At 35.1% G+C, this 23,539-nt stretch overlaps 1 protein-coding gene across 11 annotated transcripts in view; it reads right to left on the bottom strand.

Moving 5' to 3' along the window:
- The window catches only part of Gphn (gephyrin), a 418,076-nt gene that overhangs the window by 102,561 nt on the left and 291,976 nt on the right, over positions 1–23,539 (bottom strand). For 8 of the 11 annotated variants that reach the window (XM_021201556.2, XM_021201558.2, XM_021201555.2 and 5 more), the window contains one exon: positions 9,767–9,809. In XM_021201556.2, the coding sequence (XP_021057215.1) occupies positions 9,767–9,809 (43 nt within the window). Of the gene's footprint in view, positions 1–9,766; positions 9,810–12,008; positions 12,072–23,539 lie in introns of all 11 variants that reach the window. The other 3 variants (XM_029541198.1, XM_029541202.1, XM_029541200.1) reach the window with 1 other exon arrangement.

Raw genomic sequence — 23,539 nt, 5'->3', positions numbered from 1 at the left:
AATAGAAAAGAAAGAAAATCAAAAGGATCCTAATAAGGAAAGGGTGGGTCCTAAGCTGCTCTATCCCACTATATCAGACCTGGAGTTGTTGGAACTATCCAGTTCAGAGGACTCTTCCCTATCTGCGGGGGAGGAAGGGGAACTAGAGGAGGCCGCTGCGGCTTATCGGTATGGCCCTTTAGGGGCTAGACCTAGTGCCCCTCTTGCTCCTCCACCTTATATGGGAAAAGGGGAGTCTGTCGTAAGCCACTCCTTCTGCCTGCCTGCAGTATTGAGAAAAATGAGACAGATGTTTCCTGTTTTTGAAGATCAAAACCAAGTCAGATACTATGAACCTTTAGGACATAAAGTATTAAAAGATTTAGTGGAGTCAGTCAAAGCTTATGGAGTCAACGCTTCCTTTACACAGTCTCAGGTAGAGAGATTGGCCTATACAGCTATGACTCCTTCTGACTGGATGAGCACAGTGAAGACAAGCCTGAGCATGGGGCAATATTTAGATTGGAAGTCCATATGGCATGACCTGTGTGCTAGTCAAGCTCGTGCAAATGTGACAGCTAGACAGCCAGCATGGAATTTTGATATGCTTACTGGACAAGGACAATAGGCAAACAATCAAACAGTATATTCATTACAGGTGTATGAGCAAATTAATAGGCTAGCAGTTCAAGCTTGGAAAAGTCTGCCCAACAGAGGGGAAGTATCAGGAAATCTGACAAAAATTGTGCAAGGCCCCACAGAGCCTTTTTCTGACTTTGTAGCACGAATGATGGAAGCGGCTGGGAGAATTTTTGGTGATTCCGAGGCAGCTATGCCTTTGGTAGAACAGTTGGTCCAAGAGCAATGCACCAAGGAGTGCAGAAATGCTATAGCTCCTTGGAAAGGGAAAGGATTACAGGCATGGATGAAAGCATGCAGAGAAATTGGTGGACCATTGACTAATGCAGGTCTAGCAGCAGCTGTGTTATCAGCTCAAAATTTGAGAGAGGTCAGATGCTATAACTGTGGACAAAAGGGACATATTCAAAGGAATTGTTTTAAAGGCAGAGGAGTCAAAATAGTAAGAAAAATACCAGACATGTGTCCAAAGTGTGGTAAAGGCAAGCATTGGGCAAACGAGTGCAGGTCAGTCAAGGACATAAAAGGCAGACCCATTCCTCAAAATGATACCCACCAATCAAAAAACAGAGTGAGGGCTCCACGTCCCCAGGGCCCGCAAATGTATGGGGCACTTCAGACCACGGTATCCATGCGACCACCCAAGAACCAAGGAGAGCCACTTCGGGTTCAGCAGGCTTGGACATCTGTGCCACCACCAGAGTAGTTCTGAACACCGCAAATGGGGTGCCAACCAATTCCCTCAGATTTTAAAGGTCCTCTGCCTAAGAATTTGGTAGGTTTATTGTTGGGTAGATCATCATCTAACTTGAGGGGACTTATTATTCATCCTGGTGTTATAGATCCAGATTTTGAGGGAGTAGTAAAAATCGTGTGCTCTGTACCCCGCGGCATTGTCTCTATTTCTCCTGGAGACCATATTGCCCAGTTATTGGTTCTTCCTAGTTTACATAATGATTTCCCAAGTCAACAAAAGGAACACAAAGATAGAGGGTTTGGTTCTACAGGCTCATCATTTGCATACATCTTTCTAGATTTGGACAGCCGGCCTACTATGCAATTAACAATTGAGGGAAAGAAATTCCAGGGGTTGTTAGATACTGTGGCCGATAAAAGCATAATTTCTAGCTCCTGGTGGCCCTCTTCTTGGCCCATAAATCAATCATCTCATACTTTACAAGGACTGGGATATGAATCTGCCCCAGCTATAAGTGGTAAAACCTTGAGATGGAGAGATAAAGATGGAAGGGTAGGGAATTTTCAACCTTATGTGTTACCATTGCCGGTTAATTTGTGGGGAAGAGATGTGTTGTCAGCTATGCATTTTATATTAACCAATGATTACTCAAAAAATAGTCAAAAGATGATGAGCAAGATGGGATTTGTACCAGGATTGGGACTAGGTAGAAAGTTACAAAGAAGAACTTTACCAGTTGAAGTGGTGGAAAAGTTAGACACCAAGGGGCTGGGTTTTTCCTAAGGGCCGCCGAGGAACCTTTACCCATTCCATGGCGTACAGAGGACGCAGTGTGGGTACTTCAGTGGCCTCTCCCCTCTGAGAAACTTAAGGCTGCACAAGCCTTAGTAGAAGAACAGCTTAAATTGGGACATTTAGAACCTACTCTCCTTGGAATACTCCCATATTTGTTATAAAAAAGAAATCAGGAAAATGGAGATTGCTCCATGATTTAAGAGCCATCAATTCACAAATGCAGGTCATGGGCCCCGTATAAAGGGGTCTCCCCTTATTATCAGCTATGCCTAAAGGTTGGAAGGTTATAGTGGTCGATATAAAAGATTGCTTCTTTTCTCTTCCCCTGAATAAAAGGGATAGACTTAGATTTGCATTTACTTTACCTTCTATAAATCACATGGAACCGGATAAAAGATTTCAATGGAAAGTATTGCCACAGGCCACAGCAAACAGTCCTACCATGTGTCAATTATTTGTAGGTAATGCTTTACAACCGGTCAGAGATGCGTTTCCATCATTAAAATTGTGTCACTATATGGATGATCTCTTAATATGCGCACCAAAGGACGAGGTATTACATGTGGCCTACAGCACCCTGGTGAAAGTATTACAAAGTAAAGGACTATTTATTGCCCTGAAAAGGTACAACAATCAAGTGTGAGCCAGTTTGTAGGGGGCTACCATTACCTTAGATACAGTTACTCCACAAAAGATCAGCATAAGAAAAGATAACCTAAAAACACTTAATGATTTCCAAAAATTATTAGGAGATATAAACTGGATTAGACCTTATTTAAAAATCCTAACATCAGAATTGAGACCACTGTTTAACATACTAGAGGGGGATGCACGCATTACCTCTCCTCGCCAATTAACTCCTGAAGTGGTTGAGGCGTTACAAAAGGTAGAACAAGCCATCCAACAGGCCCAGTTAACCTGATTGGATGATCAGAAATCTTTCTAATTATGCATTTTGCAGACTATACATCTTCCTACTGCTGTGCTATGGCAAGATGGTCCCTTGTTGTGGATATATCCACATGCATCTCCTAGTAAGACTATAGAGCATTACCCTACTGTGGTAGCTGAAATGGCACAGAAGGGCATTCAGGCTGCCAATGTCCACTTTGGAGTGTTACCAGAGAGTATTATTGTCCCTTATACTGTGGCTCAGATACAAGTACTGTGCGGTACTCTGAATGAGTGGGCAGTACTCCGAGGCACTTTCCCTGGGACGATTGATAATCATCTTCCTAAGCATCCACTGTTGCAGTTTGCAATAACTCATCCTCTCATATTCCCAAAAATTACAGCTTCTAAATCCATTCTGGGCGCTTTAGATGTTTATACAGATGGATCTAAGACGGGTCTGGGATGTTACATAATCAATGAACAACCAGTCACACTCCAGTTTCTGCCTAATGCCCCCCAGTTAGTTGAATGCATGGTTGTATTAGAAGTATTTAGAAGATTTTCCACTTCTATAAACATAATTTCTGATTCCCAATATGTGGTTAATGCAGTTTCTCAGTTAGAGACTGCAGGATTGTTTAAATCATCTAGTCCTGTGGCGGAACTTTTGGCACAAGTACAGCACTGTATATTAAGTCGCACTCAACCATTTTTTTATATAGCATATTAGACCATCGTTGCCTCGGCAGCCGCAGCTGTCACAGCAGGTGTTGCAATGGCTAATCAAGTGACCACAGCCCATACGGTCAATCAAGTGGTTGAAAAAACTTGTGAGGCTTTAGAAACTATTCAAAGAGTAGACGCACACTTGGCATCAGGGATATTACTTGTGAATCAGAGAGTTGATTTGTTACAGACACATTTAGGACAGCTGACAGACATGGTCCAATTAAGCTGTGTGTTGTCAACATCGCATATTTGTTTTACCCCATTAAAATTTGATAATGCTTCCTTTAAGCTTAGTGCTAACATTTCTGCTTATTTACAAGGAAATTGGACTAAAGATTTGGACCAGATGCAGCAGCAGTTGAAGATCCAAATCCTGAATCTGAATGAAACCCGTATTGACCCTATTTCCCTAGGCGATTTTACTTCTTTGCTTAGCTCTGCATTCTCTTACTTTAAGGAGTGGGTGGGAGTTTTTACAATTGGAGCTATTATATGCTGTGGAGTGGTGTTTTTGCTCTGTTTTTGGTGTGCAAAGTCAGATCTCAACATAAATGTGACAAAATGGTCCTTACCCAAGCACTGTTGGCAATTGAACAAGGAAACTCCCCAGAAGTGTGGCTTGCTATGCTGCGAAAATATTAGCATTCACAATCTCAGCTCTTGCACCCCAAGGGAAGTAAACCCATTGCACTGGGATGAGTGAGATTTGCCTTCATGACCAGCCCTTGCACTTCGCAGAGTTTGGCTCATTGCACGCGAAAGGGTGGTCGTGTTTTATTAACTATATCTTTCTCGATCGCAGTTAGCTGAGGAAGTTAATGGCTAGATCGTTGGATTAGGCCATAATAAATATAAAAGGGGGAGATGTGGGAAGCCAGGTAATTCGCAATTACAAGATGGCACTGACTTCCTGCGTACTTTCTTAATAAACAGGCAATGTGCGCATGTGCATTCAGGTATCCGCTGAGTCACTGCTCGCCCCGGAGCATGTTAATGAGGTTCTGATGGCATATCCAATCAGGAGGCTCCACGCCTACCCTAGCATATATAAGCAGCACCAGTTTTCGGGCTCAGGGTCTTTTTGCCTCAGCAATCAAGCTCCCAATAAACGTGTGCAGAAGAATCCTGTTGTGCGGCGTCTTTCCTGCTGGCGGGAGGGTCGCCAACACTAGACATGCTCAACATGTGACCACTGGTTTTATACATTACAGAACAACAACTAATATGGTCCATCATATTTGTTGACCACAACCTTTTATGGCAATGTCAGAAGCCTGAAGCCACAGGTCATTAATTAATGGAGAGACTGACAGGTACATGGGAACTTTTCACAGAGAGACAGTTCAAAATTATAAGTATCATGCCACCACTGTAGACTCTTCTGGCAGAATTCACTGTATCTTCTATAGCATGTTGTTTGTAGTGTATCTTTCTTTATTCCTTGTGTTATAGTTAGCTACCCAGAATTTGTTTCTTTATGCCTTTCCATCCCCTTTTTTTCCCATTCATATTTCAAATGCGAAAGTCCCCTATACCCTCCCGCCGCCCTGCTTCCCAACCCACCCACTCCCTCTTCCTGGTCCTGACATTCCCCTGTACTGGGGCATATGATCTTCATAATACCAAGGGCCTCTCCTCCCATCGATGGCTGACTAGGCCATTCTCTGCTATATATGCAACTAGAGACACAGTTTCATATTGTTGTTCTCTGGGTCCGTTTTAAGTATCACAAATTGTACCCCTAAAATAAGATGCTTTGTCAGAGGCAAAATCTATCCAGATAGCAAAAGTTACTGAGTGCACTCTAGTTTGTCAGTAAGATCAGCCATTTAATTTAATAAATGCATTGACATTATGCTTTGGGATTAGTTTATGATCTTGGAATGCTTTAGAAATAAGGTTTTGAATCTTACATATATGCAAAAAAACCCCATCATCCAATTAAGAGCACCCTTGCTCCTGAATGAAGTGGTCATTATTACAAAAGGTACCAAACGAAAGGGGATATTAAGGAGGCTATAGTAAGCACCAGATAGGTAACACTCACTAAAATGTATAAAATCCAAATAGACTAAATATTTGGTTTAAGAACATTTCAAAGCAGTTGTCACAGGATGCCACTGATTTACTCCAGAAATGAAAAGGAAATCCCAATAGAAATGTGCATGTAATTTGTATCATTGGCTATTTAATTGCACTGAATAACATCAAATGAATGTTGCAAAACTTTTACCAAGATTTATTCACCACTATTGCTTTGATTTGAATGTCTGTGTGTCTTATACAATCCACATTAAACTTTAATTACCAATGTAACAGTAATAACAAGGTGGGTATTTTGGGAAGTAAATAGGCCATTGGGTGATCAAGCTCATGATAGACAGGATTAGTGCTAAGTGTGTGAGGTGAGCTCTGCTGCATGAGGCTACAGTGAAGGCAGTGTTCATCATGGCAATGGGCAGAGGCTAAGTACTCACTGGACACGAAATCTGCTCACAGCTTCATTTTGAAATTTTCCATTTCCCAAAATGCAGTAAGTAAATTATCCCTTTTTGTAAATTATATAGTGTATGGTTGTTGGACTTTTAGGAAGAGAAGTGGGAGGAGGTTAGGTTGGAGAGAGACTCTGAGGCAAATTTTCTTTCAGGAATTTTATTGACACCTATGGCAGATAAAAAAGCATAGTGGGGCGGGATTCCCAAGTATAAGAGGCTTCAGTCTTATCAGATAGAGTTACATGTCTACTCTTAGTGATTTCTAGGGGAGAGAGGAGGTCCCATACTATGAGACAGCAGTCTATTTCTATGCTTTTACTTATGTTATATGTGAATGGGGTAGAGGGTGGCCAGAGAAGGCAGGGGTTGGGGGAAAGAGGATCTTTGTGATAGGAGGGTCACACAGGTAGCTTGTTAATCCACTTAGTAATACGTGGAGCTGAGAGTGAGACTATAGGACTTATCTCTGTTCTAACTGGCATTTTAGTATAGCAGAACAAATGGACTAAGAATGCTGCTTTGTCAGTTTTTGTTAAGCTTGACACAAGCTAGAGCCATCTGAGGAAATTGAAAAATGCCATCAGATTGGGTTGTAAGCAAATCTATGGAAGCATTTTCTTAATTTACAATTGATGAGGAGTATACAAGAAGGATTAGTTATCCTCCTAAGGGAAACTCAGAGGTGTCACAGAATCCTAACAAAAGGTAGGTGTTTTTTATACTCAATGGTAGGTTGTATATGCAAGAAGATGTAAAATGAATAGAGGCAGTGTTTAGTATTGAGAGAATGAGTAACCATTAATAACTTTTATACAACTGTAATATGATACTACATGGTAAATAAGATTAAGGAGATAAGAACTGTCTAAATAAGGAATAGGAATATTGTAGTTAAGTTCAGAGAAACAGGCCACCAAGATGACTCATGGGTAAAGGTCTTGGGGTCAAGACTTATGACCTGAGCCTGATCCTTGGTCTGACATAATGGAACAAGATAACTGACTTCTGTGAACAGTCTTTTGGCATCCTCCTCCCTTCCTTCCTCCCCCCCCCCCCAACACCTCATAATGAAAAATGAACTAGAGAAAGAACAGAGAACGAACAGGTGAGGTCATGGGTACTGTTAGGTGTTAATTAGCATGGTATTAAGATGAAAGAACATAAACTTACAGAAAACACAAACTGATGAAGTTATGATGTAGGTTGTGCTGCATATGGATCTAAAGAGCTGCAAAGCTCATCCATAAAACTATTTTATCCAAGACAATAAAGAACACTTGGGTTACTATGATTTCTATCCAAACTGATTATCAAGTAACACAAAAGTCTATGGTAAACAGGAAAATAAAAGTTCAAGGGAATTTGTCCTCTAAAGCAACTTTTTGATCTAATCGTAATAATTATTCCCAGTGATCAGAATTGAAAATTTGTAGTAATTATGAACTTTTCATCATGAATTGTAATTTATTTATCTTGCTTTATTTTAGTGAATAGTTAATTATCACGCCTGACCCATAGGTTTCTCAAAGTTAGGCCTAGTGTTTATAAGACTTTATATCTCATTACATAAAAGTCTCTCTCAAAGTCACATATTGTTGAGAGTTATGAAGGTATGAAATCTACACATGTCTGCTTGAATTTATTAATGTATTGTATAATGCTGGAGATTGAACTCAGGTCCTCATGAACATGAGGGGAACATTATACCACCAAGCTACAATCCAGTCTTAATTTATTTTTTAATAGTATTCTCTAAAGATCACAATCAAACAAAATACTTTGAGCAAAGTAAACAGATTAATAACAGAGATAGAAAATGTTTATATACACACACACACACACACACACACACACACACACACACACACACTAATTTATTTGAAGTTCTCAAATACATCCCACTTCCCCCTTTCAAATTCTATACACTAGTATGATATCTAACTCTTTAAATTTTCTGCTTCAGTTTTTCTAGTACTATCATTACCTGTGAGCAATTATGGCATTGTGTATGTGAGGTGGTATACATGTGTGTGGTAGTGTGTACATCCATTGTGTACAAAGAGGCCATTGATAGTTTGGGGTGTCTTGCTTTAATATTCTCTCTACTTTTTTTCTTGAGACAGATTCTGTCTGTGAACCTAGTGCATACCATCACTCCCTGACTCCTCTTGGCTAGCCTGGCTCACTCTTTCTTCTCTTGTTAACATGATTGTTGAATATCTGAACTAGGTCTTCAGGATTTCACAGCAAGTCCTCTTACCCACTGAGGTATCTTTTCAGCCCTCCAAGTACACTTAGATTGCTAAATAATACTTATTACATTCTATTGGAATATAAATCATCTCATTTACTAAAACTCCCATTAGCGTGGGTGTCTAGTAGACCTGTTTCATGCTGCTCTCCCTGGACATCTACTGAAAATCATTAGGAAGAAGAATAGATGCTGTCATTAAATTATTAAGAGAGAAAAAAAGAAGATACAAGTACCATCTATACAGCATTCTTCTCTGGATGCCCCCAAAGCTTTAATGGAAAATCTTTCAATAGGACTTCACGATAAGCATAGTAGAATAACATAACCTACTCATTAGTTCTTTCTTCTTTTTCTCTTCATTCTTTGAGACAGGGTTTTTTTGTTTGTTTTTTTGTTTGTTTGTTTGTTTTTCATGTAGCCTTGGCTGTCCTGGAACTCACTCTCTAGACAAGGCTGGTCTGGAGCTCTCACAGAAATCCACCTGAGTGGATTTCCATCTGCCTCCTGAGTTGGAATTAAAGGTGTCTTCCACCGACTGCCTGGCCTCATAGTTTCTTTCTTTCTTTTTTTTTTTTTTTTTTTTTTTTTATAAAATAATGAATAAAGTTCAGGGACTTTCTACTTAAGTCGTACAGATTTTTCATTTTTGGGCCAGGGAACAATGTTCTGTAACATTTTGTATGTGAAGATGAAAACCCTTTCAAATAATTATTTACAAAATTATTACTATCCAACCATTTCCAAGCCCTTTTTGAGAAATAGTTTTATGATGTAACACAGACTGGCAAAACACTTAGCTCTTCCTGCTTCATCTTCAAGGGCTAGGACTGTAACCACACATGCTCAGCTTGCTTTTTTATCTCTCAATCTCTGTCTTCTGCTTTAATGGATTTATAGTAGAATTATTTTCATGTAGTCTGCTTTTAAATTATTTTTGTAAATAAGACTATAAAAAGGGGCAGGTTCCTCACCTTAGTGTCACAGAGGCACTCTATCTATCTATCTATCTATCTATCTATCTATCTATCTATCTATCTATCTATCTTAATTTGAATGTATCAAATTCCGTTCAGCTTTCAAAATATTAGATTCAGCAAAACATTTATTTATATTGTTGTTAACAAAAATTCAGATAGAAAACTTTATAAAATACATATTCTTTATAGAAATTTTTATCATTGCTTATTTTAATTTTTTTCATTAAAATGCCAGTCTTTAGTTCTATATTCAGTTGAGCCACAATTTATATATTTTGGAAGCCTACCTGAAATCATGACTACTTACTGGCTCTTAGAATGTTCTCCTTGCTGCTGCACCTGGACTGGACCTGCAGAAAGAGCACAAACTCAGTAATTTAGGGCTTATAACATGGACAGCCAGATAAGTATGCTTAATGGGCAAGCTCCTGAGGTCTAGGAGAAAAGGTTTTTATTTATCTTGGCTATCACAACATGTTAGTAAAAGTTCATTATATTTTCCAGATATATTTAATTCATTTTTTATTTATAAAAGATTGAGTTCCAGAAAAAATATTTCAGGTAAAATATTATAAACTGGACAAAGATAAGACCCAAACCAATTTATGTGAATTTGAGATCAGCCCAGGTGGCCCTCCATATCTGTGGGTTTCATAGCTGCAGATTCAATACACTGTGGATTAGAAAAGAAAAAAGGAGGAGGAAGACAGGAAGAAAACCAATAACACAAAACACCAGCACTACTGCCTCTATCTGTTCTGTATATGTGATCTTTATTCCCTTGTCCTTATTCCTTATGGAATACAATATAAGAATTATTTACATAGCATTCATATTGCATTAAATTATGAAGTAGAGATGAGTGTTGCAGATGTGGCTCAATGGTAGAGCACTTGCCTACTAAACTAGAGACTATGATATAAAGTATGAGTGGATGTACTCAGGTTGTAAGTAATATATGACATTTTATCTACATGAGAGTTGAATATTTGGGATTTGGATACCTAAAGAGGACTTGAAATGAAATGAAGTTGGTATGGATGCTGAAGGATGACTATATAATGGAATAAATTCAACACTACATATTCAGTTATGAATCTCTATAATCTTAAGGTATTCTGCATATGTCTTGACTAGAATAACAATGAAATCTAAGTTAAGTTAAAATCACATATTCTATTGTAGTGATTTTTATTTAAATATATGTTAACAAGGGATATAGAAAAATTCTTATTTGTCACATTTACCTTTGATGATCATTAACTTTTGTAATAACTGTTATTATAACTTAATAATACTGGCTATGAAAGATGTTTCTATTGGAAATGAGTTAAATTTAATTCATTAACCATTTTTAGGTGTATATATGGTTTGTCAATTAGGGGCCCTTTAAGTTCTGATTGAAAAATTTAAAGTGAAACATTTCTTTTGAAGTTCACCCAATGGCTGTATTGAATGGCATGTTGAATGGTAACTTATGATTTTAGATATAACTTTATTCAGGGCCCACACCTCTTCCTCCCACTCCACAGCAGCTTGCCCCAGATGGATATATAGACAACAAAGAACTTTCTATAGCTTAACACAGTTTAATTATATATGAATAAGTGTATGAAAGGAATGTTGTAACTTAGGGTAGGTTATGACTGTCCTTCCCTGAAAAAAACCAAACAAACTATTTATGAATGCTTAAAGAAAGAAAGAATAAAATGCCATGAGCAGACAAGGGAAAACAAAACCAAAGCAAATAAATCTAAACACACACACATACCACACACACATAAACACACACATATAAACACACATACACACATGGCAAAACAAACAAGCCACTATAAATATTAGCTATTCTCTTTTGGCCCACACTGTTGTAATAGTTTCAGGTATATGGTACAAAGACACTCATCCAGAATAAGAAAATGGTTATAGTGTTTACTTATAAGTCTTACTGGAGAACAACTGTGGACCCAATGAGAAAGAAATTCATGACTTAAAGAAAATAAGACACAGAAGAAAACATGATTAAAAAAAAAAAGAAAAATCAGAGAGAGAATGAAGAAGTAAATATGGAGGTTAAAAAAAAGAAAGCATGGGCTTATCACAGGGGACAGTGTATAAATGGAGAATGTTCTAATATTTTGTCTTAAAATTCATATCAAAGAGGTAAGTGTAACTAATGAACTTTCTGCAAAATAAATGAGCAATTTGCATACCATGAAATGAAGACAAGTGTATCTCTACCTCTACAGTCTTAACAGGGAGAGAAACACACACCAACAGAGGAATTAATAGACAAGCTTAATAGAGAAACTACATTTGAAAAAGTGAATCAAAGAACACAAGAGAATGCTAAAAGCATGGGAAGAAAATCTGGGAGAAAGAGGGAAAAGAAAGAGGAAAATGTTGAAAGACAAAAACAGCCCATAGAAGTCAAATGGAAGTCAAGAAAGTCTTCAACAAGATGTGAAACAAGATGTGACGGAGCCAAGCCCATCGCGCAAAGCAATGTTTGCGAGTGGAAAGTAGCTCCTTTGGTCAGTAATAGTTACTCTTAAGTCGTAGCCTCTATTCCTCCAGAGTTCATCTTTAAGCCCTTCCAATCTAGAGTGGAGCTAGTGTATGGATAGAAACAAGAAATTTACAATGAACAGTGCAGTTCAGATGAGTAGTTCAAATTGTCTCAAAATATTCTAACAAATTTACATAATATCTATTATATACGTTAAGTAATGTATATAATGCAAATGTTTAGTAAAGGACTCCCTGGTATTTTGTAACCAAAACAAAGCAAATGAAAACATCCCTCCTGCTTCTCTATGAGGCTTAAAGATTAATACCTCCCCACAATTGTTTATAATACAGATAGAGAAACCCACTTTTTTTTTTAATACCTCAGTTTGGAACCACCTATTTCAAATACCTTTAGAGGAGAGATTTGGAGAATTAAAGATTCAGTTCTCTGAAATAGGAGCCTTTATAAAAGTGTGCAGATTGCCAAAAGTACAGCAAACACTGTTTCCCACTTATGTTACATTGGCTGTTGAACCAGATTTGAGAGAAATTATTTTTAAAACCAGTGATTATAAGACTTTCTTTACTTAGTACGTTTAAATATGTCTATCTAAACAAGCCAAGATAAGTAATTTTCAAAACTTTACTGATAATCTATGTACTGAATTACTTTGTGCTACATAGATAATATCATATTTATAGTATTCATTCATTTATTTTTATAAAAATCTCAATATAAAGGTTTTAACATTAACATAGATCATGGAATTTACTTTTAAAGGATAAGTTAAAAGTATCAAGTTTTATTTCATTTTATTTTGTTACTTGTTTTAAGCAGTGAGAAAAGGTGAACATGAAAAATTAAATAACCTGAGATTATGGGATTACATTAAATTCCTAAGGGAAGAAAATGAGACATTCAATGAAAGGTATACTATTAGAATCCCCATTACTTTATCCTGTTTGGCCATGTTATTTGCTGCAATTAATAACTGACTGATTTTATAGCACAGATGATTCTCCCTCCCACAGGAATCAGAATGAAAACAATGTAGTAACTGCATTTTATTGGAGTCAGTGGAGGAAATAACAGAGAAATGAGACCACTGAGCACACAGGTTTTCACGTACTAATCAAAATTACTTGAGACATCAAATAATTTACTTAGACATGTGTTTACAGTAAAATAGGAGTTTTGCTTAAGATCACATAGCTTGTTAAGAAATCTTAAGATATGACACAGAAACAAAGGAAGGACAACACATAATAAATGGTAAGGAACAAAAATAAAAATGTTTTTAAAAAGCTGAGAAAATGTTTACAAGCAGCCACAGTCTTTAGAGACATAAATTACTTACCTCATGCTTAGGTCATAATAAGAATAGCACAGTGTTTAAAGTCATCTCTTCATTAGAGGAGGTACAATTGAAAGCCATAAGTTATAATAATGTGAACTGCTACACAGAAATGAAGATTCTTCCAGCCCAACATGAAAAGCTAACTCTTTTGGGAGAAAATTTTAACTTACATTTAATGTAACATGAACAACTGAAGGTGTAAATGTCAAAACATATAATAACATACACCAAAAAGGAAGAAACATACAGCTCAATCACTACAGACACAGAAGTTAAATATGATAATAATTTGTGATACATAAGGGAAGGCACATCACTCTAATGGTGAAAGATGCATGCATAATGTAAACCATTCATTTATGTCCCCAGCCCCCAGCCCACCCATACATACAAAAAAGAAAAAAAAGTCCACTAACAATACAGGGAAAGAATGTAGTGCCAAGCTGTTATGAAAAAAGCAGGACACACGGAAGCACAGCAGTGGTCATGTGATTTGAGAGGTGTTCTTCCCTTAAACCATCCCATCACCATGCTCATTTTAAAGAAGCCAGGAAAAGATTCCCTTTCAATGCTGCAATAGCTACGAGCCCCCAGCTTGAAGCTAGAGTGTGGAATTTTGATCACCGTTCCCTGTGATGTCAGGGGCTCTCCAATGGAAGCCAGATGTATACAACTAGTTAGTATAAATAAATGCAAATAACAAACATTTCTTTCCTTCTGTATTTTGCAGAAGAGAGGACTCAAACAAATCAAACCAAGCCCATGCTAAGGATAAGTTCATAACAATATTAGGTACATAATAAGGACCATATTTGATTGTAGGTCAACACTAATCCAACCTTACAAAACTACTTCTATTTTGCTGCTCGCTGGGCTCATTCATGTTTTTTTCTCCTAGAAATGCTAGAATACATGGTTCAAATGGAAAAAAATTCTAAGCAGTTGGTCAGGTGGGGTCAAAATGAAGAAGATATTTTTCTGATGAATATCAAGAAAATCATTTAAAATTTTAATATGATGTGCTTAATTATATAATCTGAGAAGTTATCTGGTTTGGGAAGATACAATTTAATTTTTTAAATATTGTTAAAAACAAAGAAGCTTATCTATTTAGAAACTAAATTTCCTATAAATTTCTTTCAATAAATATTAAAAATTGGCTGTTCTTGTTAGTAGTAGGGTCATATCAATTCATAAGAAAAAAAATCACAGCCCCCCTTTGACTTTCTATTATTAATGCTGTTATTTAACTTCATCTGGTTTCTTCCTTTTATATGACAAATTTAAACTTCTGATGACATCTGAATTTAGTTAGCAGTTTTGTGACTGTTCAAAGATCATATAGCTATACCATACTGTTTATTTTATTCTTAACAGGCCAGAATAGCGTGACTTTACCTGTAGCATGGCTTTAGCATTTTAGGTAGTGGGTTCTCCCATAACCTTAGTTTTCTTATAGGAAATATAAAAGGTTTTTGTAGTGCTTAAGGAAATAAAGAATATTTCACTAATTTGAAGATTTAAAGAGGGAAATGACTATGGATAGTTATAATGGTAGTAGATTCACTGGCAGTGTGACATACTTTATAATTATATACCCTTTTCCATAAGTACCCCCACTAGCTCAGAATGGAATTAAGTTCTTAGTTTTGACTCCTTCTTTCAAAAGGCAAAACAAAACACTACAAGTAAAACTTCCATCAAACAATACTGTTTTAAGATTTTCAGTAGGCATCGGCCAGAAGTTTTTAGATGGGCCATATCCATATGGCTACATGTAAGAATGGAGGCCGTCTATTCAGACCTTTAACAATCTGAACTAGTTTTAATGCCTTTTTCACTTTGATCAAGCTTCTGGTCCAAACTCTTTATCCTTTAAGATTCAGATTAAACTACATCAGCTATGAAAAATAATTTCTAAATTCTTTAATCACAGATATTTTCTTCCTTTAAATTGTTAATAATGCTGATATAATTTATCTATGAGCAATTACCAAATTCAGTAATTTAAAATATAGTTGATCATTTTTAATAAATTTACATGATTGTTTTGTCATTACCACAATCTAGACTTAGGTTTTTCTAAAATCTTGAAGTATCTTCTGAATCTTTATCATAGGATTTAACATAGTTCCTCATATTGAAATTATTAATAGTATAGTCAAAGAGACTAAAACTCTTAAAGGGACAGGATCATGACAATTTTTAAAAATATTTTCCACAATGTTAAATACAGTGCTTTATATGTAAAGTAAACAAATTACAAAGTTTGAATGTTTAGTTCATAGTAATAATTATTGTTCTTCTCAAACTCAGCAGACCAGAACTTTATTTTGCTAGCATAAGATCAATCATTATCATATCTGAAGTAGATAAAACTATATTACCAGTTTATAAGGCATTTTCACTTTTTTGGCCTGAAAGAATTATTAACTCTGATATGAAAAAAAAAGTCGATTCTGAGTGCCCTGCAAAATGGTCTCAGGAATTTAGAGAATTCATTACTATTGAGGCTAATCAAATAATGACATGTATCAATACAACAATAAGAGTTCTCTGTATTGGGGTGTCAGTCAGATTAAGATAGATTTCTTAGTTTCTTTTTTTTTTATTATAAAGATTTATTTATTGTTATATGTAAGTACACTGTAGCTGTCTTCAGACACACCAGAAGAGGGCATCAGATCTCATTACGGATGGTTGTAAGCCACCATGTGGTTGCTGGGATTTGAACTCAGGACCTTCGTAAGAGCAGTCAGTGCTCTTAACCACTGAGCCATCTCTCCAGCCCGATTTCTTAGTTTCTAAGAGAGTAGGATGTTCTATTATTTCAAATGGTCAGGTCACTAGAAGAACAGAAATGATAATTCTGACATGTTATGTGTTTTACATTCTGATTATTATACTCATGAGTAATGTCTCTCTGAAGTATGAACTTCTTTGAGAAGCATTTATACATAAAAATAACTTTTAAGAATAAAAGGAAATAAGTCTCATTTGCAAAGTGATTTAGATTGTGCGCTTTGTTAGCTTACCCAGAATTAAAAAGGAAAGTTTTGGCTTAAATAGCAATCAAGCTAACAATTTTATAGTAGAGTCCTAATTCCTGTTTCCTTCTCAGTTCTTACATAAACATGGAGTGCTGATAAAATACTGTGTTTTTCTCAATAGTTGTATTCACTTTTTGCTTTATTGGAATAAACCAGGACACAAGGATTTGGCTTAATGGAGCCTAATGATTATTTGTGTTTAATCAGATTTATGGAACTACAACATATATTCAACTGAAGAACACAAAGAGTTTTGGTTTACTTTAGGACATGGGAGGCAGCAGAATAAAGAAAAACATTATTTAAAGTTTAGTGATGTCCTTTTCCTAGCCCTTTGACAGTGGATATGACATTGATCATATGGAGATTTTAATTTTCTCATACACAAAATGAAAATTAATAAGAGTAATGTATCTAAATATGAAAAGAAAATTTAAAAAAGCAGTACAAATCAGTTACTATGTGGATACAGATTTATAGTTTATAGGTTGTATGTGGATAGAAACTGAAGCATCAGAATAAAACAATTTCTAACAAATCATGTCATGACCCGAATGACAACAGACTATGCTATTCTTTGAATTAAAGCTCATAAAATGGTTGAATGAAAGTTTCAGGTTAGTTGTGCAACGATTATATAGTTTTGTATCAGATATCTTTAGTAAACTTATCTCTTCTCTGTGGTCCTTAATTTCTTTATCTATAAAATTAAGATGCTTCTGTGGGTTTTCAGTGAGCTCAATGAAATCCTTAAAGAACTCTAAAATATCTTAAAAGCTAGTAACCAAATAGTTATTGTTTCCTTCCATTCTGAGCTTAGGCAACAAACCACAAAATATCAATATAAATTCTTACTTCATCTTGTGGTATCTTAAAATATCATTTATGGTCAACATAATTTCAAACGATGGCAGTTACTAAACCTGGTTCCACAATTGTTTATTTAATGAATTTATAAAGGCATTATTATATTACATTTGCTTTAAAATGTTTTAAGATTTCCATTTTTCGGGTCTTCTTTGTTATTTTAAATACATTTTTCTGCAATTATCTCTGTATACTTTCACAAAAGTACCAAGAGAGATTATATCAGAAGGAAAGCAAAAAACCTGTGCTAGAATGAATACTTTTTAAACCTCTTATTTGTAGGTTTTTGTGGCTCTAAGAAACTTTTCCTATTTTCATTATCTTTAAAGATTCTTCAGAAAATATTTATGTGTATATGTATTTTTGAGGATATGCACAGTCAGTGTGTGCAAGAGTCAGAAGAGGGGTAGATCCCCTAGAGTGCAGTTACAGTTGGTTGTGAGTCATCAGGTGTAGGAGCTGCACACCACTCAATGAGCACCAAGTGCTCTTAACCTGTGAGCTAACTTTGCAGTCCCCATTCTTTGTCTTTATCAGATACTGTATAAAAGGAATACTTAAAAAGTAGATGTACACACACACACACACACACACACACACACAGAGTCACTGAAGTATCCAGTTTCCCTTTTAAGATTTCTAATAAGAAACTAAAAAAAAAAAAAAAAGATTAACTTAAGTAATCAAAAAAAAAATCCCTCAAAACTAAAAATATCTACATTTTTCCCTCCTAGTTTAATTGATGAATTAAATGGTACACTCATTTAACACTTATCACACTTAAATTCACTCACAGGTGAACTTACATACAAACACAAACATGTATGTGCTCACACACAAACTCACATGGATCCATAACTATGTCTTTGAAGAGTAACAATATAATCTATCAGCAATGTGTAACCAAAGTTGCTGTAGGCCCAAAGATAATTTTTAGATGGAAAAACAATTTTTTTTCCAGATGTAAAATGTTTCAAAGGACCATTTGTAAGTTTCTCAATACAGTAAGAATTTTTTATTGCCTTAAATTCCATTGAATGTGCTTACATCCTGGGTTTGAATGAATTATTTTTCAATATCAACTTCTAAATGAAGTTGGACATGCTGCAGGCTACACAAATGGTACAGTGAATTATAATTACTACAGAAAGCAGAAACTTATTTGTTTCCTTATAAATAATCTGATGAGTTCTTTATCTTTTATTAAAAAGAATAATATTATAGCATAGATAGAACACCCTTAAAAAGAAAAGTTGAATAAGAGAAAGTACACAACTTAAGGAAATATGGACTTGATTAGTGGTGAATACTTCCTTAAGTCATGTACTTTTTCTAATTTAGTTGTCTTTCCTAGACACAGCTTTATTCTAAGCTATTTCATCTCAGTTACCGAAATTATAAATCTCAGATGGTTCTCTCCTTGCTATCAACATTTTAAATTAAGTGTTCCGAGAAGTTTACTTCATTTAAATCTTGATGTATGTGAACAAATGTGCCATAGTGTGTATACAGAGGTCAGCGAACAACCTCAAGTATTGGTCTCTGGCTTCCATCTTACTTGAGACATGGTCTCTTGTTGTTTGCTGCTATGTGTGCAAGGCTAGTTAGCTTGTTTGCATCTGGAGATTTTTCTGTTACTGCCTCCCATCTTGCTGTAGGAGTTCTGAAATTAGACACTTGTGCTCTGCTGTCAGGCTTTGTACAGCTTCTGAGATCTGTTTTCAGACCTTCATGGTTATCCTGCAAGCATTGATGCATCTATTTATCTTCTGAGACTTATACTTACAATTTTACGTTTGGTCACAGTATGAGAAAAATTCTAATTATCTCATGTATTACGGCACCAAATGAAAATTTTTGACTAGTAAGGATTTCTGAGTATTTATGGCATTGTACACACTTATCAGGTTGATAACTATCTTGTAAAGTAACTTGTTTTCATTCTAGTGGTTAAAAGAAGATATTACTCTTTGTCTGAGGTTACATGATAAGCATAGCAAAAGAACTTTAAATCTCAATTATCTGAACACTAGTAGTTGATCATTTCTTCAAATTAATAAGGGCAATCATTGTATTTCTAATCAGACCATCTTGGGTTTTCACTGCCTTTTTAATAATTACTTTTAATTTACTTATTTATGGTATGTGTATGTACACGTGCGTGTGTGATATCCACATGCATGTGGAGGTCAAAGGATACCTTATGAGCATGAGTTCTCCTTTTCCATCATGTAGGTTCTGAGGATTGAACTCAAGTCAAAAAGTACTTCAACCTACTGAGCTATCGAGCAATGACTAGCAAGTCCTGTTTTTTTGTCTTTGGCTATTTTCCTTAGCAATGAGAACTATAGAAAACAGGACTATGTTATGAAGGAATGAAAAGAAAAAAAACCTAAAAGTCAGTTTAAGGAGTAATACTATAAGGCCAAACTGGTTAGATTTAAAATTTGGTTTTATCAATTATACAATTAACACTGTCTAAGTCACAATCTCTAGGTTCTTCATATATAAAATGATTATAGTAATCATTTATACTTATAGGATTCTTATGAAGAAAATGAATCAATATTTGTAAAACCCTTACTTAGAAAAGTTGTTTCAGAATGAATACTATGTGAGAGTTAGGGATAATTGTGCTGTAACCAGTTCCTACTGTTTGGATGCTAGTCTGGATGTATAATCAAAAATGTAGATTAATACCTTTGTGATTTTGACAGCTCTTGAAAAACCAAATAAGGTTAATTTAAGCAAGCATTTGAACAAGAAGTATTAAGAATTATTAATTTTAAGAAGTGAATCTCAAGGACAGATATCAGTAAAGTCAATGCCTCAGCTATTGAACATTATATACTTTTCTAGCACCTCTGAAAGAAAGACATAAATACTTTCATTAAATATGAATTTTAAGATACTTATTTTTCATTTTCAAAAATGTTCTGTCATAAAATTTATTCATCCATAAAATGAAACTAATATACTATTAAAGCACATGGTTAATTGGTTAACTTTTTAAAGCACTGGCCACTAGTGTTAGTAGAAAAACTGACTTTTATTCTTCAAAATGCTCAACTAGCATTTGACAGGTACATGGAAATTGTACAAATATACAACAATGTCTGTACAGTATTGAACAGTAGCAATGACTAAGAATTCACATGTACGTTCCACTGTAAAACCCAAGCTTCCTGAAGTCTGGAATCTAAGCAGTGAGTGGTTTATTCTGCACTGTTAATCAAAACTTCCATGATCATATAAAGTAAACAATTAACAAATACTTTGGTATTATTAAGAGCCCTACTTAATAAGAGTATTATTTACATTATACATGTCATTTTCAGTTTCTCTGAATACTCAAGCGTTGGGTGTCTGAGTTAAATCAAACACAAATCAAATGGAAAAAAACCCTGAAAACTGTCTGTTAATTTTTCAAAAAAGGATAAACTTATAACTCATAGACATAAAGTAAATATGTACCTAAAATTTTATCTAAAGTATTAATGTGGGAACCAATAAGATTTTCAAACTGGTTCAAAAGAGAATTACACATACATATGCATGTAATTGCACAATGGTGCACACATACACAGAGGAACCATCAGGAATTTTAGAACTACATTTACAGACAGTTTAACTATAAAGCAAAATTCAATGGCATTGCATATGGATACAATTTACATTTCTGTAAGTTAGGATCACTTGTAGTAAATGTCTACTAACAGAGCTGTGTAATAGTTGAGAAAAGGAAAGGAGAAGTATCACAGAGGGTGTTCTAGATAGGACCACACATTCTTGGTTGCCTGCTTTTGAACTCTTTTACAATCTTATCTGATATTTTTAAGGCTTGGAAATACAGTTATTAGTGAATTCTAGTTTCTTATATAGTTACTTGAAATGCTCTACATTTTTAATTTTTGGCAATATAAAAACAGTTTCTAATATTTGAAAATGGAATCAATTTATAAAAATCTTAAAATTTAAATTTAAAATACAACTTTAAAGACAGTATATAACACTACTTGTCTGTATATGATGCTGAGGATTGAATTTTGGGACTTGTGTATGCTAAACAGTCTATCACTGAATTATATTCCCTAGTCCTACAACACATTTATTTTTTACTTTTAAATTTATTTTTTATTTTTACAATTATAATTTGAAATATACATAATTTTCACCTTCATTTTCCATCCTTCAAGACCTCCCACATACCTGTCCTTGCCTTTTTTTTTTTATCATGGCTGCTTCATTATTGTGCTTATTATCCATAAGCACTACATGTACAATGTAACTTGTATGTATGTTTTCAATGGGTCAACATTTGGTTCCGGAGAACCAAATGGTGAGCTCTTCCCAGAGTAAGACTCTTTCTACCACCATTATCATTGCTTTTATAGTTTTCTGTTCAAGTTTTTTGAAAATTCATTTTGAGTATTTTTTTTTCATTTTGAATAATTATGTTTGTCAAGATTCAGTCAAGAGAAAGGCATAAGAAAATGAGAATAACATTTTCTATGGAAAATAGAAATATAATATTTGTCATATCCCAGACATTATACTTTTGGGGTGAAGCTTCATTTTGGACATCCTATGTTAGGAAAGGAAAAAAACCACATCATCACAAATAAGAAAAGGGGTTTTCCCTTTTCTGTAGTATTGCTAAATACAGGCTTATATGCAGTTTGATTTGTTTCAGCAAAATTCCGTTCATATCATGCAAAACTGGCACTTACTCTCTTGACACTGCTGGTTCTACTCTCATGCTTGTGAGAATTTACATTTACAATACATTTTTGGTAGAAGCAAAGTTAGATTATTATAGATGTGAGTGAATTTACTTTCCACATATGTTGTGGGCCCAAAGACATATGCATATGTGATCAGTTAAAGATCTAAGTTATAACTTACATCCTAATAAAAGCAGACAGATAAGAATACTTTAGAAGGTATATATATTAAATAGTAATATATGTTACAGAGAAAATAAAACTCAACAATGGTATAAGAAAGTAGGGTATACCTGTTACAGGTAGAGTGGATGTAATGGCTTGAATAAGAATGACCCCACAGGTTCACAGATTTGCATGCTTGGTCACCTACCTGGTAGTGGCCTTACTGGAATAAGTGTGTTTCTGTGGGTGGGCTTTGGAATTTTAGGAGCCCAAGCAAGGCCCAAAGTCTGTCTCTTTTCCTGATGCCTGCCAGTCTACAGGTAGAATTTTCAGGTCCTCTATGGTACCATGTCTTTCACCATTCTTTTACCAGGTTGATAGTGAACTACCTCAGGAACTATAAGACCGCTCCAATTAAATGCTTTCCTTTATAAGAGGTGCACTAATCAAGGAGTCTCTTTATAGCAACAGTGACAGTGGACAAGGACAATTTCTCTGTGAAAGCATTAGTTCAGACATGAGGAAGTCAGATGAGTGTCTGTGCAGTAGAACTTCCAAGGTAGAGAGAACTGCTATTGTCATGCAAAGATTAGGAAGTTTCTTGAGTTACAATCTCATGAGATTATTCTAAAAGCTAAACAAAGTAATTAAGGCAAAATAGTTGGTATTACATCCAACATTTTGTAAAGGACAATTATGCATTGTTTTGATAATAACTGGAATGATGAGAGCTATAATCTAGCATACCAACTACCAAAGTTGAGGCACCAGAACTATATTTCTCAACTCATTCTAGCATAGAACTGTTCACAACTAAAAAAAATGTTAATTAAAAGAGCCAAAAATTGGTAACAGAAACAGACCCAAGCGTTAAAATTTAAGAGTTCCAACAAAATGAGATTAAACATGTTTTTTTTTTTGAAAATATTTAGCATTTCAGAAAGATCAAAGAAGAAATCTTGTTAAGGTTGTAAGGGCTAAGGTCAGCTGTAGATTCTAGCATCCAAAAGGTTCTGATTTTTTCCCCCAGTATCAAAGAAATGTAGACGATTAGCATATTCACAGTTTATGATTATCTATTCCTTACCAAGTAGTTGAAATATTTTATTAAAATAGGAACAGAAAAGCGAAAGGGCAGCTGAAAGGACATTTTAATAGACTGCCACTATTGATAGACCTTAGACTTGTTTTAAACTTAGACTTGGTACAATTTAAATATCTTTATATAGTCTTTAAGAAAAAAATAATGCTAATGTTTTAAACTCAGAGCTATAAAGATCTCTGTTAAATGGTAGCAATAAATAATCTCAGATTATTTTAGTTTACCCATGTACCTTAAACTTTTGATACATAGATTTAAACTGGTATGTTGGTGAGGTTTTGAAAAACTTTAATCAAGAATAAT

This window comes from Mus pahari, chromosome 7 (assembly GCF_900095145.1).
Source record: "Mus pahari chromosome 7, PAHARI_EIJ_v1.1, whole genome shotgun sequence".
NCBI lineage: Eukaryota > Metazoa > Chordata > Mammalia > Rodentia > Muridae > Mus > Mus pahari.
The sequence above is the reverse complement of the archived record's forward strand: the minus strand, read 5'-3'. Positions and strand labels throughout refer to the sequence as shown.